The 16,948-nt window shown below is 49.9% G+C and overlaps 5 protein-coding genes across 5 annotated transcripts; 3 read left to right on the forward strand and 2 right to left on the reverse strand.

Moving 5' to 3' along the window:
* Positions 1-406: 406 nt before the first annotated feature.
* Positions 407-9,150, forward strand: N7447_010167 (putative cell morphogenesis protein (PAG1); the record flags this gene model as incomplete). Its single annotated transcript, XM_057234429.1, has 2 exons — positions 407-425; positions 1,433-9,150. The coding sequence occupies 2 exons, from the start codon at positions 407-409 to the stop codon at positions 9,148-9,150; spliced, it is 7,737 nt and encodes a 2,578-aa protein (XP_057081713.1).
* Positions 9,151-9,855: 705 nt separating this feature from the next.
* On the forward strand, positions 9,856-11,114 carry N7447_010168 (uncharacterized protein; the record flags this gene model as incomplete). Its single annotated transcript, XM_057234430.1, has 3 exons — positions 9,856-10,012; positions 10,118-10,308; positions 10,380-11,114. 3 exons carry the CDS (start codon positions 9,856-9,858, stop codon positions 11,112-11,114), a joined length of 1,083 nt encoding a protein of 360 aa, XP_057081714.1.
* An 849-nt stretch (positions 11,115-11,963) lies between these two features.
* N7447_010169 (uncharacterized protein) lies at positions 11,964-13,997 on the forward strand (the record flags this gene model as incomplete). Its single annotated transcript, XM_057234431.1, has 5 exons — positions 11,964-12,907; positions 12,960-13,140; positions 13,197-13,291; positions 13,357-13,662; positions 13,724-13,997. The coding sequence occupies 5 exons, from the start codon at positions 11,964-11,966 to the stop codon at positions 13,995-13,997; spliced, it is 1,800 nt and encodes a 599-aa protein (XP_057081715.1).
* A 630-nt stretch (positions 13,998-14,627) lies between these two features.
* Positions 14,628-15,626, reverse strand: N7447_010170 (FAD synthase; the record flags this gene model as incomplete). The annotated part of the gene is made up of 1 exon (XM_057234432.1): positions 14,628-15,626. The coding sequence occupies one exon, from the start codon at positions 15,624-15,626 to the stop codon at positions 14,628-14,630; it is 999 nt and encodes a 332-aa protein (XP_057081716.1).
* Positions 15,627-16,036: 410 nt separating this feature from the next.
* On the reverse strand, positions 16,037-16,808 carry N7447_010171 (uncharacterized protein; the record flags this gene model as incomplete). The annotated part of the gene is made up of 3 exons (XM_057234433.1): positions 16,037-16,571; positions 16,648-16,691; positions 16,746-16,808. The coding sequence occupies 3 exons, from the start codon at positions 16,806-16,808 to the stop codon at positions 16,037-16,039; spliced, it is 642 nt and encodes a 213-aa protein (XP_057081717.1).
* Positions 16,809-16,948: the final 140 nt, after the last annotated feature.

Genomic DNA, 16,948 nt, shown 5'->3' on the forward strand with positions numbered 1-16,948 from the left:
GTTGAACTAGTTGACCAGATTGTCTGCCCGTCGAATCTCCACTCTACTCTCTCCCATGCAATTTGATAAATAAACAGACTCAAATGGCTCCTCCGGATGCAGGAAGCAGTGCCGAGGCTGCAAGAGGAAATAACCACCTGTCCCACACTAGATACGCCTTGCTCGTGCAAGAGTGGTGAAGTGGAATGGTGTCTTTAGCCGTGTACCGGTTGATGCCCCAGAAATGGACGAGGGCATACAATTTTTGAATGACATGAAATTACGGTATCCTTTCTCTGATAGCCGCAGCACTTTCATCCACTTTCTACATTGACGTGGTCATTATTCACGATATCTTTTACTAACTCCCTTACTACCTCACTGAGCAGACACTGAGCACGACGGAGCATTAGTCCTTGGTCACGTGATGGGCATGAACATGATCTGTGGTCCCCTAAGGCTTTAGGGGCCTGGTAGTTATATATATTGATTGCTACAGACAGATCTGGTCATGCCCAGATCTGGCTATGACCTTTTTGGCCTAGTGGTTAGTTAGAATCTGTGTCTTATGTAATATTATAGGGGGTAACTAACTAGTTAACCAGTTAGCAACCCTATAACTAATCCTTACGGAATTACAGATCACTGTCTCTGAGCCCGTGCTGACGTCTACTCAGTGAACCTGAGCCTGAGCGCCCTCATAAAAGCGGCGGCAGCCTAGACAGGAAAGACCCCACTCGGCAGACTTTACCCTGTCTATATAAGTAAGTGCATATAGATCCAGTCCTATAACTTCTCTCCACACGTTCCCCAAGGAGTAGTCCTTCCTGCGTAATCCGTAGACGTTTCAAATATCTAAACAGGCAATTCGATACGTCTTCTTGAGCCTTACTCACTTGCAGTTCTTGAGAAATATATACATAAATATCTTCAAAAGAGATGGTTTCTCATTCCAATTCCTGAATAAAAAAGAAAAAAAAAAGCACGGCGTAAAAAGACGAAAAAAAGGTTAGTTAATACTTAGTAGCCTATGAGGCTCTAGGGAGATGTAAAAGCCAAGGCCGCGCTGCCCGACGGGATCTCAAGGAATCAGATGAATATATAAATATAGCATAGAAGGAAAATACCTAGGATAACTATATAACCTATCATATATAATAGAGATTTTCACAGAATAATTGGAATAGACATAAATATCAATATACGAGTATTAATATGAGGCTTAATAATAATCCCCAGATGTACCCGTGCGCCCGATAAAAACATCAAGCTCTCGTGAGTCTTCACACCCCTTGGCTTTATGAATTGGCCATGTGCAGCTTACCTTTGATTCTTGATACGGCTCCCTGCAGTTTTGAGCAATGAGGTTCTTATAATCTCTAAAAGTACGTGTGCAAACATCGCTATCGGAGCAAACGGACTCGGGGTCTGACATTGACATTTGAATCTCTAGTGGCTTCACACCCTGCCAAAGCTGGCCCAGGCCAGACAATCCTGCCCCTCATTCCTGATGACCTGAAACCCACATCACATCATAACCTCGCATCTCCACCGGATCGCCGAGGGACCAAGACCGCCCAGTCAACTCCTTTACACAGTCGCGACTCCTCTGCCGTCCGAGGAAGACCAGTTGATCCCTCCACTCTCGCCCCTATCCAACCCCGACGCGGTCACTCCGGTTCCAAGAGCCCCGATGTATCCGGTGGCCGTCCCCCAGGATATGACGTTGGATTAGAACGACGGCCCTCCAACTCGTATGGTCACCACCGGCAGACTTCCATCGTCCACGGGATGCAGCATTCGCGAAATACGAGCATGGCCGGATCAGCCGCTTCCACAAGCCCTTTGAGCCCGGAGCTCATTGCCTCCCTCGGTCGCGGTGCATTTGATGAAGCGACCCTCCCTGCGAAATTCGACCCTGTCGATACACACTCGGGCTATTCGACACCATCTGGGGTATCCGTCAATCATGGATTGCCGCCAACACTAAGTACGATACAAGACAATGACACAGCACCGAGGGATGTGAGTCCCGCCGCTCTACTGCACAGCCGAATGAATTCGGGAGGGAAACCAAGACGCGAGCGGTCCGATAGTCGGTCACAGTCCAAACATCACTCGGAATCAAAGACGGTTGGGGAATATGCATTGCATCATCTGTTCAACTCCTTTGTTGGACAGGCGGACAACAAGATCAACCAGGCCATCATGAAATTAGGGGAATCCGATGCTCCCGTGGAGGAGGTTTGCGGACCCGGAGCAGATCCGACGTTTGATCAATTGATATCGGCTTTGGGACATATCGCTCGGCAGAAACCGAAACCTCTGATTGATACAATTATGTTCTGGCGTAAGGCCAAAGGAGATGCCGCTATTACGGCGAGACAGATGTTGAATGAGCAAAGACCCTCGCCCGCTGCCACAGAGAATGGTCCACCCCTCTTGCGCCGCAATACCGAGCCGACACAGCCTGCTGAAACTTTTCTCCATCGTCCCGACGATGTCGCTCTCATAGAGCGACGTGCAACGGTCTCAGTATACTTAGTCTGTAGAGTCTTGATTGAGATTTTCAACCAGAGTAGCCTGGCTTCAATCACTTTCGACATGGCCGATCGCCTAGAAGACATTGTGTTTGGCCAGGTGAAGACCTCTGACCCAGACCAGATTTCGGCATCACCTCTGCGGATGGCTAATTGGAGAATCTATGGCCAGTTGCTGGGTATCATGAGTGAATCCAACTTCTCCGGCGTCGCTGGTCGTTACTTGACGGAACTCGAGCGTTATCAGAAAGAGGAAGCTGCCCGGGGGCCAACTCGCGAGGGCGATTCAAAGTCAGAATTGTTAATCCTCTGCATGCGATATCTGCGTTTACCTATGACTTTAGAAGGGTGGCCCAAGTCTTGCGATTTCATGCGATCGTTGGCACGATTGTTTGTCAATGCTCACGGCCAGCGTATCAAACAGGCGTACTGCTATGTGATTGAAAAACTTCTTCTCCCTGTCGCTGCCAACCCGAACTGTGATCTCTCACTGCCTCGGTGGAAGGAATTCGTGGACCTGATCCAACCGCGCCTGACACAGCTTCTTATCAAGCCTCGTCATTGGACATCTTCCTTCTCGTTGAATGTGCTGTTGCTTTGCATCTCCAACAAAGAAACCTTCTCTTCGCAATGGCTCTCGATGATTTCGAGCTTACCTGCACGTCTGAAGGACCGTCCTACTCGTGCACCCGCCCTGCACGCCATCTGCCGTCTGGTCTGGACCTATTTCTTCCGCTTCTCCGACTCCCCCACAACCACTCTTCGCAAGGTTGAAGAAGTGGCAAAGATTGCCCTGCCGACTGGCAGGAGAACGTACATGAGCGCAGAGCCGGTGTTTGCGGATCCGTTGATTCAGCTAATTCAAATCATCGGTTTCAAGCATCCGGATGTCTGTTTCCGTAGCATTATTTTTCCTTTGATCAACTCGGATCTGTTCCTATCAGGCAGAGAGTTGAAGATAGAACAAATGGAACCGGAGAAAATGGTCATTGGAATTCGCGCTTTCCTGGCTACAATGTCTGATCTGGAGACAAGTGACCAACTGTGCCCTCCGATTCCGACTGGCTCGCTCCCAAACCCTTTCACCGACGTTTCCACCCCAGTGTATTCCCATCGACCCCAGCTGCTTAAAGAGTACAAAGTGCCTATTTCTTCCCAGAAGCAAGACTTAACTTCATGGCAACCTGTCAATACCGCGAGACTAAGTGAGAATGTGAAGGAATACTATTTCCGTTTTTGTGAAGTTTTAGGCAAGATCACTTTACTCTGTGATAACACATTCGGCGGCCAGGCAGTTCTGGACGAGAAGTTCGGTGGAACTACGCCCAAGACTCCAATATCAGAAGCTTTTAGCTTCGGTCGTCGTGGTGATGACCATGTCACAACGCTGGACCAGAAGCAAGGGTTCTACGATCTGCTTCATGTAGCAGTCCAAGCGCTTCCTCGCTGTCTCTCCGACCACATCCCATTCAATTCGCTCATCAATCTTCTTTGCACGGGAACTGCCCATGTCCAGTCGAATATCGCTACTTCCTCGGCTGAGTCATTGAAGGCCATTGCGCGTCAACTGCACGCCCAACAAGTTACAATCGGCTTTGCTAGGTTCATATTCAATTTTGATGAGCGCTATTCCACCATGTCGGACGAAGGAATGCTTGGACCGGGCCATATCGAGTCCACTCTGAGACTATACGTCGAGTTACTGCAGATCTGGATTGCCGAGATCAAGCAAAAAACAAAAGGCGCGGCAGCGATGGACCAGCTGGAGAGATCCATTTCTGGTAGCCGAGCTCTGCACCTCGATTTATCGAGTATCCTCGCCCATGTGGAGGAGATTGAGTCACATGGGCTCTTTTTCTTGTGTTCTCAGTCAAGACGTGTTCGGGCCTTTGCTATTACTGTCCTGCGCTTGATCACCGAATTTGACAGCGCTCTCGGAAAGGAAAACACAAGAATCATCCGGATCCTTGAGGCTGACTCTCAGCAAATCCTAGAGGTGAACGATGAGCAGCTGACTGTGGCAGAGCGGAGCCGAATCCAAAAGGGTAAAAGGAGAAGCGCCTCCCAAAATACTCTTATCGAATTGTGTAGCAGTGAAGTCTCTTATGATTCAACATTGTGGGCCAAGGTATTTCCCAACATCATTCGCGTCAGCTTTGAGACTTGCCCATTCGCTGTAACTCTAGGAAGGGAGATTGTATGTGCACGTCTTGTTCAGATGCACAAAATCATCACATCTCTCGCTGAGAGTACAAGATTCCCGCAGTATGCTCCAATGGATGCATACCAGAGTCGCCCCATTGGAAGAAACAACCTGACATCTGAGATCCTCGTCGAGCAATGGAAGCTTTACTTGGTCATGGCCTGTACTACTGTCACCAGTGTTGGGGCTCAATCGCAAAGCCAGCTGGCAAATGCCCAGCATGCGCGCAAAGCTTCTAAGGGAGCCCATCAGTCTCAAGACAAGATCAGCTCTGCTCGTAGCCTGTTTGCATTTGTTATTCCTCTCCTTTCTGCTGAACGGGATTCCATTCGCAGTGCTATTGTTGCCGCTTTGGGATCTATTCATAAAAATCTCTATCGCACGCTTCTTGAATCTTTGCAGTACGCCGTCACTACCTGCAACGAGGAGGCGAAGATGAGAATTGGCAACCACTACCGCAGCCCCAGCAGCCCCCGTCGAAACAGGAAGACCGATCGCCTGCGCACTGAGGTCACGAATGTTTACAAACTCACGTCACACTTCCTCCAAGAGCCCGAGGTTTACAATGACGATTGGATCGTCAACAACCTTGTCACGTACGCAAAAGATATTCGAATTTTCCTTAGTGATGCCGAGGTTCAGAACGATTGGGAATTCCAGCGCTTGCGATTCCATTTTTGCGGACTGATGGAGGAAATCTTTGAAGGCATCAATCGCACCAAGGACCCTTCTCGATGGATGCCCTTCGAGTCGCGGAAGTCTGCTTTCTCTCTAATGGAGGATTGGTGTGGATACTCGCCAAACCAATCTCAAATATCTGAGAGGGAGGAGAATATGCGCAAGTTTTGCATGTCCCGACCACATGAGATCGGTGAAATGAAAAACACCGCTGCTGCTATGGAAATTGAGAAGAAGAATCTACGCGCAGCAGCCTTGAGTGCAATGGCTTTCCTTTGTGCTGGTCCCATCAGCATCACCACTGAAAGCGGTTCGGTCCTCCAATTCGATGTCACTCGCATGCTTTCATGGATCGAAATGATCTTCAGCACTGTCAGTGATAAATGGCATGCTATCGGCCGCCGAGCTCTTAAGAACCTCATCATTCACAATCAGGAACATTCCTATTTGATGGAGCGATCGATAGAGATGTGCTACGTTACCGAGCGACCCAAAACCATTGAGAGCTACTTCGAGGTGGTGACACAGGTGCTTTTCGAATATCCAGATTATCCGCTCGAATTCTGGAGAGTACTAGGGGCAGTCTTAGTGACACTGGGCAACGAAAAGCGCGAGATCCGAATGAAGTCTGCTAAACTTCTTCGGAAACTCGAGGAACGCCAGCAGAAGAACTCCAGGATTCAAGACTTCGATATTAGTATCTCGGACAAGACTACCGCGGTGTACAAGCTGGCCCAGTTCGAAATCTCAAAAAGATTAGCCAGTCAGCACTCTGACTTGGCATTCACTATCTTTTCGGAGTTCTCTTTGCATTTCCGCAATCTTCGACCCGATAGCCAGCGAAATATGGTTGCTGCCATTCTGCCTTGGGTTCAGACGATGGAGCTACAGGTTGACCCAAATGGCGGCCCTACAGCCAAGTCATACATGTTGCTCGCAAACCTCTTTGAGATAACTATTCGCTGCAGCACTATTTTACCTAATCAAGTTCAAGCACTGTGGCAGGCCTTGGCAACAGGCCCTCACGGGGGCAATGTGCAGCTGGTCCTCGACTTTATCATTAGCATCTGTCTGGAACGCAAAGAGCAAAACTTTGTGGAGTATGCGAAACAAATGGTTGTGTTTTTGGCTGGGACTCCAGCAGGATCCAAGGTCATTGAATTTTTCTTGTTGCAGATTGTGCCAAAGAACATGGTGCAAGAGCGGAAAGAACTCACTCCACCTCCCCCCGACATCAAAAGCCTACCATATGTTGCAGACCTTGGGACAGTACTTCCTGTCGGAAATAAACAAGCTGGTCTATCCCTTGGACAGGTTGCCCTGATATTCCTCGTTGATTTGATGGTCGCTCCGGTGACCCTCGCCCTCAGTGATGTTGTCAAGTTGATCCACATTGTTCTCATTCTCTGGGACCATTATACAGTCACTGTGCAAGAGCAAGCTCGTGAGATGCTGGTACATCTTATTCATGAACTGATAGCTGCCAAGCTTGAGGACGATGACGTGGCGGGTACTCGGCAATCCGTCGAAGACTTTGTTGAGTCAATCCGCAGGAGCAACCCCGCGGTCGTTTGGGAATACGAAGAGAACCATGGCAAAGAGGAAGAGACCGATGATCGCCGAGTACCTGATTCTATGGCTTCTGTCACCCGTGATGTCGTCAAGTTCTTTAGTTTTGCCTACGAAGGCGTTGGCGACCTGTGGGCCAAGGAGGCATTGAACTGGGCCACCTCATGTCCAGTGCGACATTTGGCATGCCGCTCTTTCCAGATCTTCCGCTGTATCTCAACAGCACTAGACTCGCGAATGCTGGCGGATATGCTCGCCCGGCTTTCAAACACTATTGCAGACGAGGAAACGGATTATCAAACTTTCTCAATGGAGATTCTTACTACGTTGAAGATCATCATCAGCTCCCTCGCGCCGTCCGACCTTCTGGATTATCCTCAGCTATTCTGGACGACATGTGCTTGTCTCAACACAATCCACGAGACTGAGTTCATCGAGAGTATTGGTATGCTTGAGAAATTCCTGGACCGGGTCGATCTCAGTGATCCGGTTGTGGTGGCAAACCTTATCGAGGGCCAGCCACCAAACTGGGAAGGCGGCTTCGATGGTATTCAGGACCTTGTCTTCAAGGGAATGAAATCGTCCGAGTCCTTTGAACGTACACTCGATCTACTTCATATTCTCAGTGGTCTTCCAAACAACGATCTCATTGGAGACGGAACTCGGCATCTGTTCACTGTGTTGGCTAACCTACCGCACTTCCTTCAATGCTTCGAACAAGAGTTTAGTGATCCCAAACCCATTGCTCGTGCCAGCATACTTGCCCGTGTGGCTGAGAATGAGCGTTGCCCTCGCCTCGCAGCATCATTGTTTGGGTTTGCCAACCAGCAGTACAAGACGGCCGGGGTCTTCCTCGACCATATCATCACTGAGATCAAGTCATACTACTTCCCCCAGCTGGACTTCCAATGCCTTATTTTCCTCATGGGACTTCTCACTAATACCACGGATTGGTTCCGCATCAAAACAATGAGGATCCTCTGTGTCTTGATTCCCGAGGTGGATATGCGGCGCAGTGAGGTCACCTGCCATGGCCCAGATTTGATCTCCCCACTGCTCCGGCTTTTGCAGACCGATCTCTGCCCTCAGGCTCTGGAGGTTCTAGATCACATTATCACCGTCTCAGGAAACCCACTGGAGCGCCAACATCTTCGGATGAGTATGGCATCGGCAGCCTCTTCTCGTGCTATTCGCAAAGAGTACGAGCGAATCCAGAGTCTGTACGGAATTCCCGAACCAACGGGGTGGTCGGTTCCTATGCCTGCAACCCAGTCAAACATGACCCGGCACAACGTCCACGCTGTCTTCTACACATGTGTTGAGGCCGAAGACAGGCGAGAGGAAGATGTCATGACACCCAGTATGGCCTTCCATGCGGATGACTACAGTGATTCATTCTTCCCAATAAGAGCTGATACCATGAAATCAATCGATACGCAGATTGATGGCAATATGGGAGATATCGTGCAGAAGCTGGACAGCCTGGATGACTTCTTTGAGGAGACTGATACAATCACCCCTGTGCTAAACCCTGTAGCTCCTCCGATGATGCGAGGATTCACTGGTAACTACGTGGATACCAACGCACATCTATACGACCAGCAGACCGCGCCAATTTTGCGGAAATCGCTCGCTCGGACAGGTTCTACATCCTCCTTCCATAATGGTCTCGCCGAGTCTCGCCCTCCCAATTTCCGCTTCGACGGTCCGGGTGTATACTCGCCGGTAACGGCGATGCCTCCAAACGCCTCACTGCTGCGATCTGGCTCTCATACCCGCTCTGTCACCTCCCCTGCCAACAATCTATATGTCCACACTGCTTCCAATACACCCAATGCCACACTGCCTGTTGGATTCAGCGATTCCGCTTTCCTCTCCGATGAGGATCCTGACGAAGTGCATTCGGATCTAGACGAACGCCCAGTGACAAAGAAGATGGGCCCTCCACCTGCACCTATGATCCGCAGTGCAACTGACGGACCACACTCCCTAGAGTCGATGATCCGCAGCGGTATGCGGAGGCTGACTGGTGGCGCAGCCAACAGAGAAAAGGAACGACAACGAGACCTCCTCCGTGCACAACACCGCGCTATGGTACAAACTGCCAACTCCCCCCGTGTTCCCAAGGTACCTGAGGAATATCTCTCAGCACCTACCAGTCACCCAACATCCCCAAGGTGAAACTACTGCATATCTCTGCCCTTATCATACCTTTCTGCTTTATCGTTTTCCTTTTCTGTTGTCAGTCTTTTTCCGGGCTGCCTGGGCATTTCTCGGGAGTTTGGATCGTTTTACATACATACCCTCTACTCGTCCATCTACTTTCCAATTGGTCTTGTCTACCTAGCGTTGATCCGCGCCTCTGCATCTTGTACAGTCCATGTAGTCATATCCTAGAAGTTGATGGATGGACTTACATATTAGGTGTTGTGTATTTCAATATCAAAGCTTGCATATCTACATGTCAAATTTCAAGTGTATCCTTACCATGCTAATTAGAAGTCTTTTCTGTATCCTCTCAATGCCCAACATCCATCTACATACCAAAATTTGGCATGTATACCCCACACGTGACACGTGACGCGCTTCCCCACGGCTTTCCTAATCCGGTCTTCCCCGCATTTCAGTCTACTGTGCAAATCCATCCCGACTCCCTCGCATCTCGGAAAGCCACGGTTAAAACCTGTGGGGAGTTGGAATAGTAGAATCTCTCTTAAATACTCCGTCTCCCCATCTCAACTTTCCTAGATCCAAATAATCCAACATTGCTCTATCCCCTTGGACTCGGCATTGTTGACCCGTCAATCATCATTGTCTATTACCACTCATTACTTATCACGTACCATTTCTCCTCGGTTTTGGATAGCACATCACATTTATCAGAAAATGAGTCTCCGAACAGCTATGTGCCTCCCACGGAAGGCGACTTGCTTCCATGCGTCCGCAGTGGATCCCCGACGCTGGCCGTCCAGCAAGGCCCGAGCTTTCTCCACAACTATGCATCGTGATGCGACGTGGGGTTTCGTCGGACTGGGACAAATGGGTACGTTGTGAGATCCGCGGCCGGGGCCTGAGGACCCGAGGAACTTCGGCTATACAATGGACTGCGGGTTGTTTGTATTGTATTCGCATTAGCTAACTGTCCTAGGCTACCATATGGCCAAAAACCTACGCGCCAAGATCCCCGCATCCGACACATTGATTATTCGCGACGTCAATGAAGATGCTATGAAAAGATTTGTCGCAGAGGCCCGGGAGACCGCACAAAGCAATGGCGCAGGCGCCAATGAAGGCCAAGTCGAGATCGCTCAGAGTGCGCGTGAGGTCGCCGAGAAATCGGTAAGTGGTTATCTACCGTGTGGGTCAACTCTGGGGTCTGATAACTAAGCTTGTTTTTGTCTGCGGTTTAGATTGTCATGGTTACCAGTCTCCCGGAGTCTCAGCATGTCATTGACGTGTTCCACTCTATCCTTAAACACGGAGCGCTGCCACCGCTCGAGCAGGAGCGTCTCTTTATCGACGCATCTACCATTGACCCTGTCACATCCAAGGATATCGCAAACGCCATCCATACCACCCAAACCGGCCGCTTTGTGGACGCCCCCGTGTCAGGAGGTGTGGTGGGTGCTCGCGCAGGAACGTTGTCGTTTATGTTCGGTGCCTCTTTACAGACAGACGAGCAGCTTGAGCGCATCCGTCATGTGCTCGCTTTGATGGGTAAGAAAGCCTGGCATCTTGGTGAGCCTGGTGCGGGTGTATCCGGCAAGCTCGCTAATAACTACATTTTGGCTCTGAATAATATCGCCACTGCTGAGGCTATGAACCTCGGTGTTCGCTGGGGACTCGACCCCAAGGCTTTAGCGGATATGATCAATTCCTCCACTGGTCGTTGCTGGCCTTCTGAGGTTAACAATCCTGTTCCTGGTGTCGTTGAGACAGCCCCCGCGTCGCGTGGATACGAGGGCGGATTCGGGGTTAGTCTCATGCACAAGGATCTTCGCTTGGCTCTTGCGGCTGCGGAACAGTCTAATACTCCTCTCGCCCTGGGTGCTCAGGCCCGTGAGGTGTACAAGGCTGTTGAGGAGGAACACCGTGGTAAGGATTTCTCGGTGGTTTATAAGTGGTTACAGGAGAAGTCTCAATAAGTGCTTTTCATATTGAGTGAAGTTCCTTGAGTATTTTCCTTTTGGATATCTTGATTCCCCAACTCAATGCCTGCTGCTCTTTCTCATAGATATGATTTCGTGATATAAAACTGTTGCAATTTAGCATCCTTTTCAATTCAAGTCTGAGATTTTTCCATCTGTCTTCAGAGCATATGCAATACTCCTATATCAGAGGTACACATATAGTTGTCTCCCATGTGACTTCCCTTTCTATTTTCCCCAACACCCAAACTTCCCCATAGCTCCTTCTCTCATTGTTACGCTTTTTCCTCGTCCAAGTTTGCCATTCTTTCTTCTTGGGGAGATTTTCTTCCTGCATCTCATCCTCCCATCTTCATCCCATCTCCATCTCCATCCCATCCCCCCATCTCCCCATTTACCTTGCCATCGGTCTCGTCCTGGCCCATTTATTCCATTTTCCATTTCATGACCGTCCAGACTTTCGTTGTCGTATACCTCATCCCCACTTACCTCATCGCCTCGAGTTATTATCAGACGCCTTGCAGCCTGAGAGAACAGACGGCAGGTTGCACCCTCGCAAATAGGTAAGCCTTCCACTCAATTTTGGTCACGCTCGACTATCCTCTCAGTCTCCATTTTGACTGACCCTGGCATGCTTGGACAGCAGCCAGACCTTCTGGTCGGAAGTGTCTATATAATTTGGTGCAGGAAATCAGGTGAGGTTTCATGCCATTGAACCCATTCCATTGAGAATTTTGCCAACTGGAGGCCATAGGAATTGCCCATTAAGGCCTTTTCCTTTGCATGTTTGTGAACCCCGAAGAACCAGCTGACAAAATTTATCTTTGCCAGTGTCCGCCCTTCATCATGCACGGCTCCCAGCACACGAGCTCCTCTGGCTCTGGTCAGACATCAAGCTCCCAGTCCGTACATTACCAAAACGAGCCTCGTACGCCGTATGGCCCCAGGTACCAGCAATCTACCAATCCGAGTTCTAGTGACAGCAGCGTTGCAGGCCTGACCAATCTTTTCAGAGGATTGAATCTGCAGAATTCTCGACCCAAGTTCAATGGCCCGAAGGGCGCTGCGCCCGTTCAGGTGAACACAAACATGGACTGGTCGAATACCAACCGTGCGTACAACAGCCCATTCATCCTGGTTCCTAATTCCAACGTTTTCAATGGCATGCCGACCGTCTCTTCCTTTGTTCCCAACGGTGTCTCTGGTCAGACTGATCAGATGGGCCAATTCTCCTATCTTCCCACGGGAGTTTATCCAAATGTCAGCCCTGTGGTGGCTAGTGGATATTCGTCATGGCCCTACATGATGAACTACGATATGCAGGATGACACAGCTACCAAGCAAGCTGCATGGAATACGCCTGAAGCCCAGAAGGGAGCTCAAGCGGACAACGCTGGTCAAATCCATTACTATCCCTCAGCCCTTGTTTCTGGAGTGGATGGCGGTTCCATGGCTGGTTATGCTTATGGTGGTATGGTTCCTTCCCAGCTTGGGTCGCTCTCGCTTCCCCTTCAAATGATGAAGACTCCCAACGGATACGTCGTTCAAGACCTGGAGGCTCTGACCCAGCAAGAGCCTGCCATCCCACGTGCGGTGCCTGCCATGTGGACCAACCCGTCCGAGCTGACACTTGCCAAGTGTCTGGAGAACCGTGAGGGTATAACCAATGTCTACATCCGAGGATTCCTGCCCGAGACCACCGATGAGATGTTGCATGCGTACGCAGCCCGCTTCGGAAAGATTGAGCGTTGCAAGGCGATCGTGGACCTAGACACTAGTCTTTGCAAAGGGTATCTACTCCACAACATTTTGTTCCGATGATTTATTCTAATATTTTTCCAGATTCGGTTTTGTTCAGTATTACAGCTTCGAGTCCTGCGAGAACTGCATTCGGGGTTTCTTTTACCTCGGCTATCAAGCCAGCTTTGCCCAGAAATCTCGCAACTCTCGTTTGAAGGATCTGGAGGACAAGTCTTCTACTAATATATACTGCACCAACATTCCAATCGATTGGACTGAAGCTGTGAGTTATACAAGCCCGCCCTCACCTATTCCGTTGGATTCTAACTAGGTTACCAGGACCTGCGTCGTCATTTCGAGCCATGGCGTGTTATTTCGGAGAAAATCAGTCGTGATGAGAAGACAGGTGTGAGCAAGGAAGTGGGCTTTGCACGGTAACAGAGCCAATTACTTGATTCTCATGACTTGTTCTGACTGAAGACTGAATCTTGATTTGTAGCTTCGAAAACCGTGATGTTGCCGAAAAGGTCCTGGTGGAATTCCACAATGCCCCCAAGGACGACGGGGTAAAGCTCCTCCTACGCTTTGCTGATACCAAGGCCCAAAAGATTTTGAAGCAACAGAGCAACGAACGTCGCGCTTACCGCGCCGGAGAGTACAACTACTCGGTTGAAGTGGTGCAGGGGTCAACTCCTTCCCCCGGAATGAAACGTGGCTCTCATCTTACTCCAAGCTCCCAAGTCAGCTACACCTCTCCAGCTGGAGTGGGCTCTAACTGGACCCCAGCAACATCGATCTCTCCTTGGTATGTCCGAATACTTACACTGCATCGTAACTCTACCCATTCGTTCTAATTGAGTTCACAGCCACCCACACATGAAGAATCCATCTAGCAGTGCACGGAGCAGTTCCTTGTCGTCTCGGAGCCTGAATGCTCTTGATCACACGCCCGCCTATCGCAGTCGAGCCTTCTCACTGAACCGCCACTCTTACACTGATCTCTCTGGTGGCTCTTCCAAGACTGTCATGCCGGACTCGCCGACCATGGGCCCTCGCAAGGAGAACATCAGAGCGGGATCTGAATCCCCCGCTTCTTCTTCTCCCATGGCCATTCTTTCTCCGGCTCGCTCGTGCACTTAAACCCGCCGCGCAATATGCTCCCACGCCTATCTGTATTTGCATGGGATGCTTTACATCATCTTACCACCCGGGGTAAGATTGATCAGCACCTTTTGAGGGTGCTCTTTAATGTCCAAATGCGCAGCATCTGTTACCATTCGCAGAATGTATCGACGATGTATGGCTCCGCCTTGCATTTTTTAGAATTGTTCCACGATTCAAGATTCATGATTCACGATATGACATTCGGTTGTTTTTCTGTTTTTAACGGTTTGCAGTATTGCTATACAATCCACGCGGTATCATTATGGAGTTGGATTTGCATTTTTATGGGGTTTGATGGGAGGATGGGAGTTGCTTTCGTCTTTTTCTTTTCTCTTCGCAGTTATACGGACATCGCATGTTTTCAGCAATATGTGACAGACAAGATGCATGTTTCAAGACTTCGTTCAAAGAACGCTATCGCACCTTGGTGGGTTGCGCAGTCTAATATGATATCATTTCAAGACCAAAACTACTCCACACAGGTGTCCATGTTCAAGAAGCAAGGTGCGCGAACACAACTGTAAAGTGCAAAGCAATCTATCCGAAAAGGCCAATGAGATAGGAATCTCAGTCTATACACATGTAAGAAAATCCACACTATTCAAATCAATTGCGCCCAAGTCTCTCCTCCAGATCCTCAGTGAGCTGGTAAGCAGGAAGATACTGTCCATCCGCCTCGGCGCCAACCCGCAATCTCGGATTAGGATGGGTATCAGACGTGCCGCCAAGACTGGTATATCCCTCATCATAGAGCGAACAATACTTCAAATCCAGATGCCGAATGAACGCCCAAATCTCCGCATAGTGCCAATCAATCACGGGATGCACGCGCACAAAATCTGGCCACCCGCCATCCGTCCGATCAAAGTGCGTCAACTGCGCACCATGCGGATCCGTCCGCCGCGTACCAACAAATATCGCCCGGATCCCAGGGTGTCGCGCCAGATAATCCTCAAAGCTAGAGCGGAGCGTCGAAGCCGGCGGCGCGGTCGTATACTTTGTAATAGCGAGGTGATAGGCTTCAGCCGAGGAGACGACAAAGTCTTCGACTTCATCGAAGGGATCAGGCGGGAGCGCGTAGATTGCTGGGATGACCGTCGCAGCGGCTATTTGGGCCTCCGCGTCGAGGTCTGCAGGGGAGGGGGTTGTGTCGTTTGCGCTTTCGTTTGCCTCGGCATTGGAGGGGTAGTCATTACGGGCGCGTGTTGGATGCAACCCGGCCAGAAACAGAATTAGAAGGACCAGACAGTCCTTGCCGCCGTTGTAGGAGACGGAGAGTTCCGAGAGCTTGTATCGCTGTAGCGCAGTGCTGACTACTTCTAGCGAGATCCGCGTTTGTCGTTGCACCGAGGCTAGCAGCGTGTCCGAAGGGTGCGATTCGTTTAGGAAGGCTTGCACGCGGGCATGGATGCGTGCGATCACGGTTGGGAGAGGGGGGATAGTTTCGTTGCTGGTTGAGTCATTGGTGTGTTTGGTGTGGGTTGTTCCATTCAGGTTCTCGGGTTCCTGTGTTTGGTTCAATGGCTCGGATGTTGACAGTGGCGGGAATGGCTTGAGGTGATCTTGCGGCCGGAATGGCACGGACTTTGTAATCGGTTCAGTCATGCTTGTGAGGTGAGGTTGACAGGAGGTTCGGGGCGGGGTGGGCTCGGGGAGACGCAAGTTAATCCACTGCGGGGATATGTCAAGTAGACCTCGGGATATATCTATCTACATATGTATTTGTGTATACATACATAGACTCTTGAAGATTTGAAGAAATTGGAAACTTCTCGAACCCCGTCTCCCCGCATTTCTCGGTTTCTCGGTGTATCGGTGTATCGTGTATCGGTGGAACTCGGTAGATTCTCATGGATCTGAGTATCGTGGACACCTACGGACATGTATGATATTCAAGAAATTTACTGAACGCAATTTGAAAAAATGCTCAATTGCGGCCGTGGCCGTGACAGCTCATATAAGTAGATCGTAGATCCCCAAACTCCCATAACGCTCAGAAGAAAAGAAAGTTCAAGTCAACCCAACACCTTCATCTTCTTCTTTTTCTTCTTCTCATCACCACCAGGTTTGCGCCCCTTCTGGAAATCGCGCCAGCTACCAATTCGTTCTTCTCGCGTATCCTCCCACTTCTTGTCATTGTCGCGCTTTCGTTTGCGCGCCTCAAGCTCTTCCTCTTCCTTGCGTTGCTCACGACCTTCCTCCTGCAAGCGCGCCTTGAGTTGTCGCCGGCGTCGCGCTTCTTCTTCCAATAGCACCTGGACCGTCTTCTTCCGCCACTCGACCTTGAACTCCTCCGTCTTCAATTCGGGGGAGTCGAGCGTGTACTTGTGTTCGCGGATCAACAGGCGGCGCGCGTCGGATATACATTCATCCAGGTATTCGCGTTGCTTCTCATCTAGAAGAGCGGTTTGTGCTTTTTTGAGTCGATCGAAGGCATCTGGAGCAGCGGGGTTCTTGGTTTTGTCAGGGTGGATCAGAAGTGAAATCTTGCGGTATTGAACTTTGATGTCTTTTTCTGTCACACCGGGTTGGAGGTCCAGGACGGCGTAGCTGCAGTGGGTTAGTATCTTTTAAAAAATAGATGGGAAAGTAGCTTATTTCAGAGCTTGAGGAAAATTGAACTTACGAATCGAGGCTAAATGCCTTGCGAATGCGGTCGATTTCAACATCCTGTGTCGCGTGTCAGTCGGAGTATAGATGTACACCATGCAGAGGGGCAATTACCTTGTTAAATTCGGTGGCCTCTTTCTCCAGAGATTCGAGGAAATCCTGATCTTCGTCGGACATATTGCCTGGTGCGGATTCTTTTGACGTAGACATGTTCCTGTCGCTCATGAGATTAACCTTGCCAAATATGATAAGACAGCACGCGGGCTTATCAGCCGCTGAGTCATCAAATCGTCTGCAGGACCTCGCGGGGGGAGGTG

Source organism: Penicillium robsamsonii, assembly GCF_028829455.1.
Source record: "Penicillium robsamsonii strain IBT 29466 chromosome Unknown utg000006l_segment0_segment0, whole genome shotgun sequence".
Classification (NCBI taxonomy): Eukaryota; Fungi; Ascomycota; class Eurotiomycetes; order Eurotiales; family Aspergillaceae; genus Penicillium; species Penicillium robsamsonii.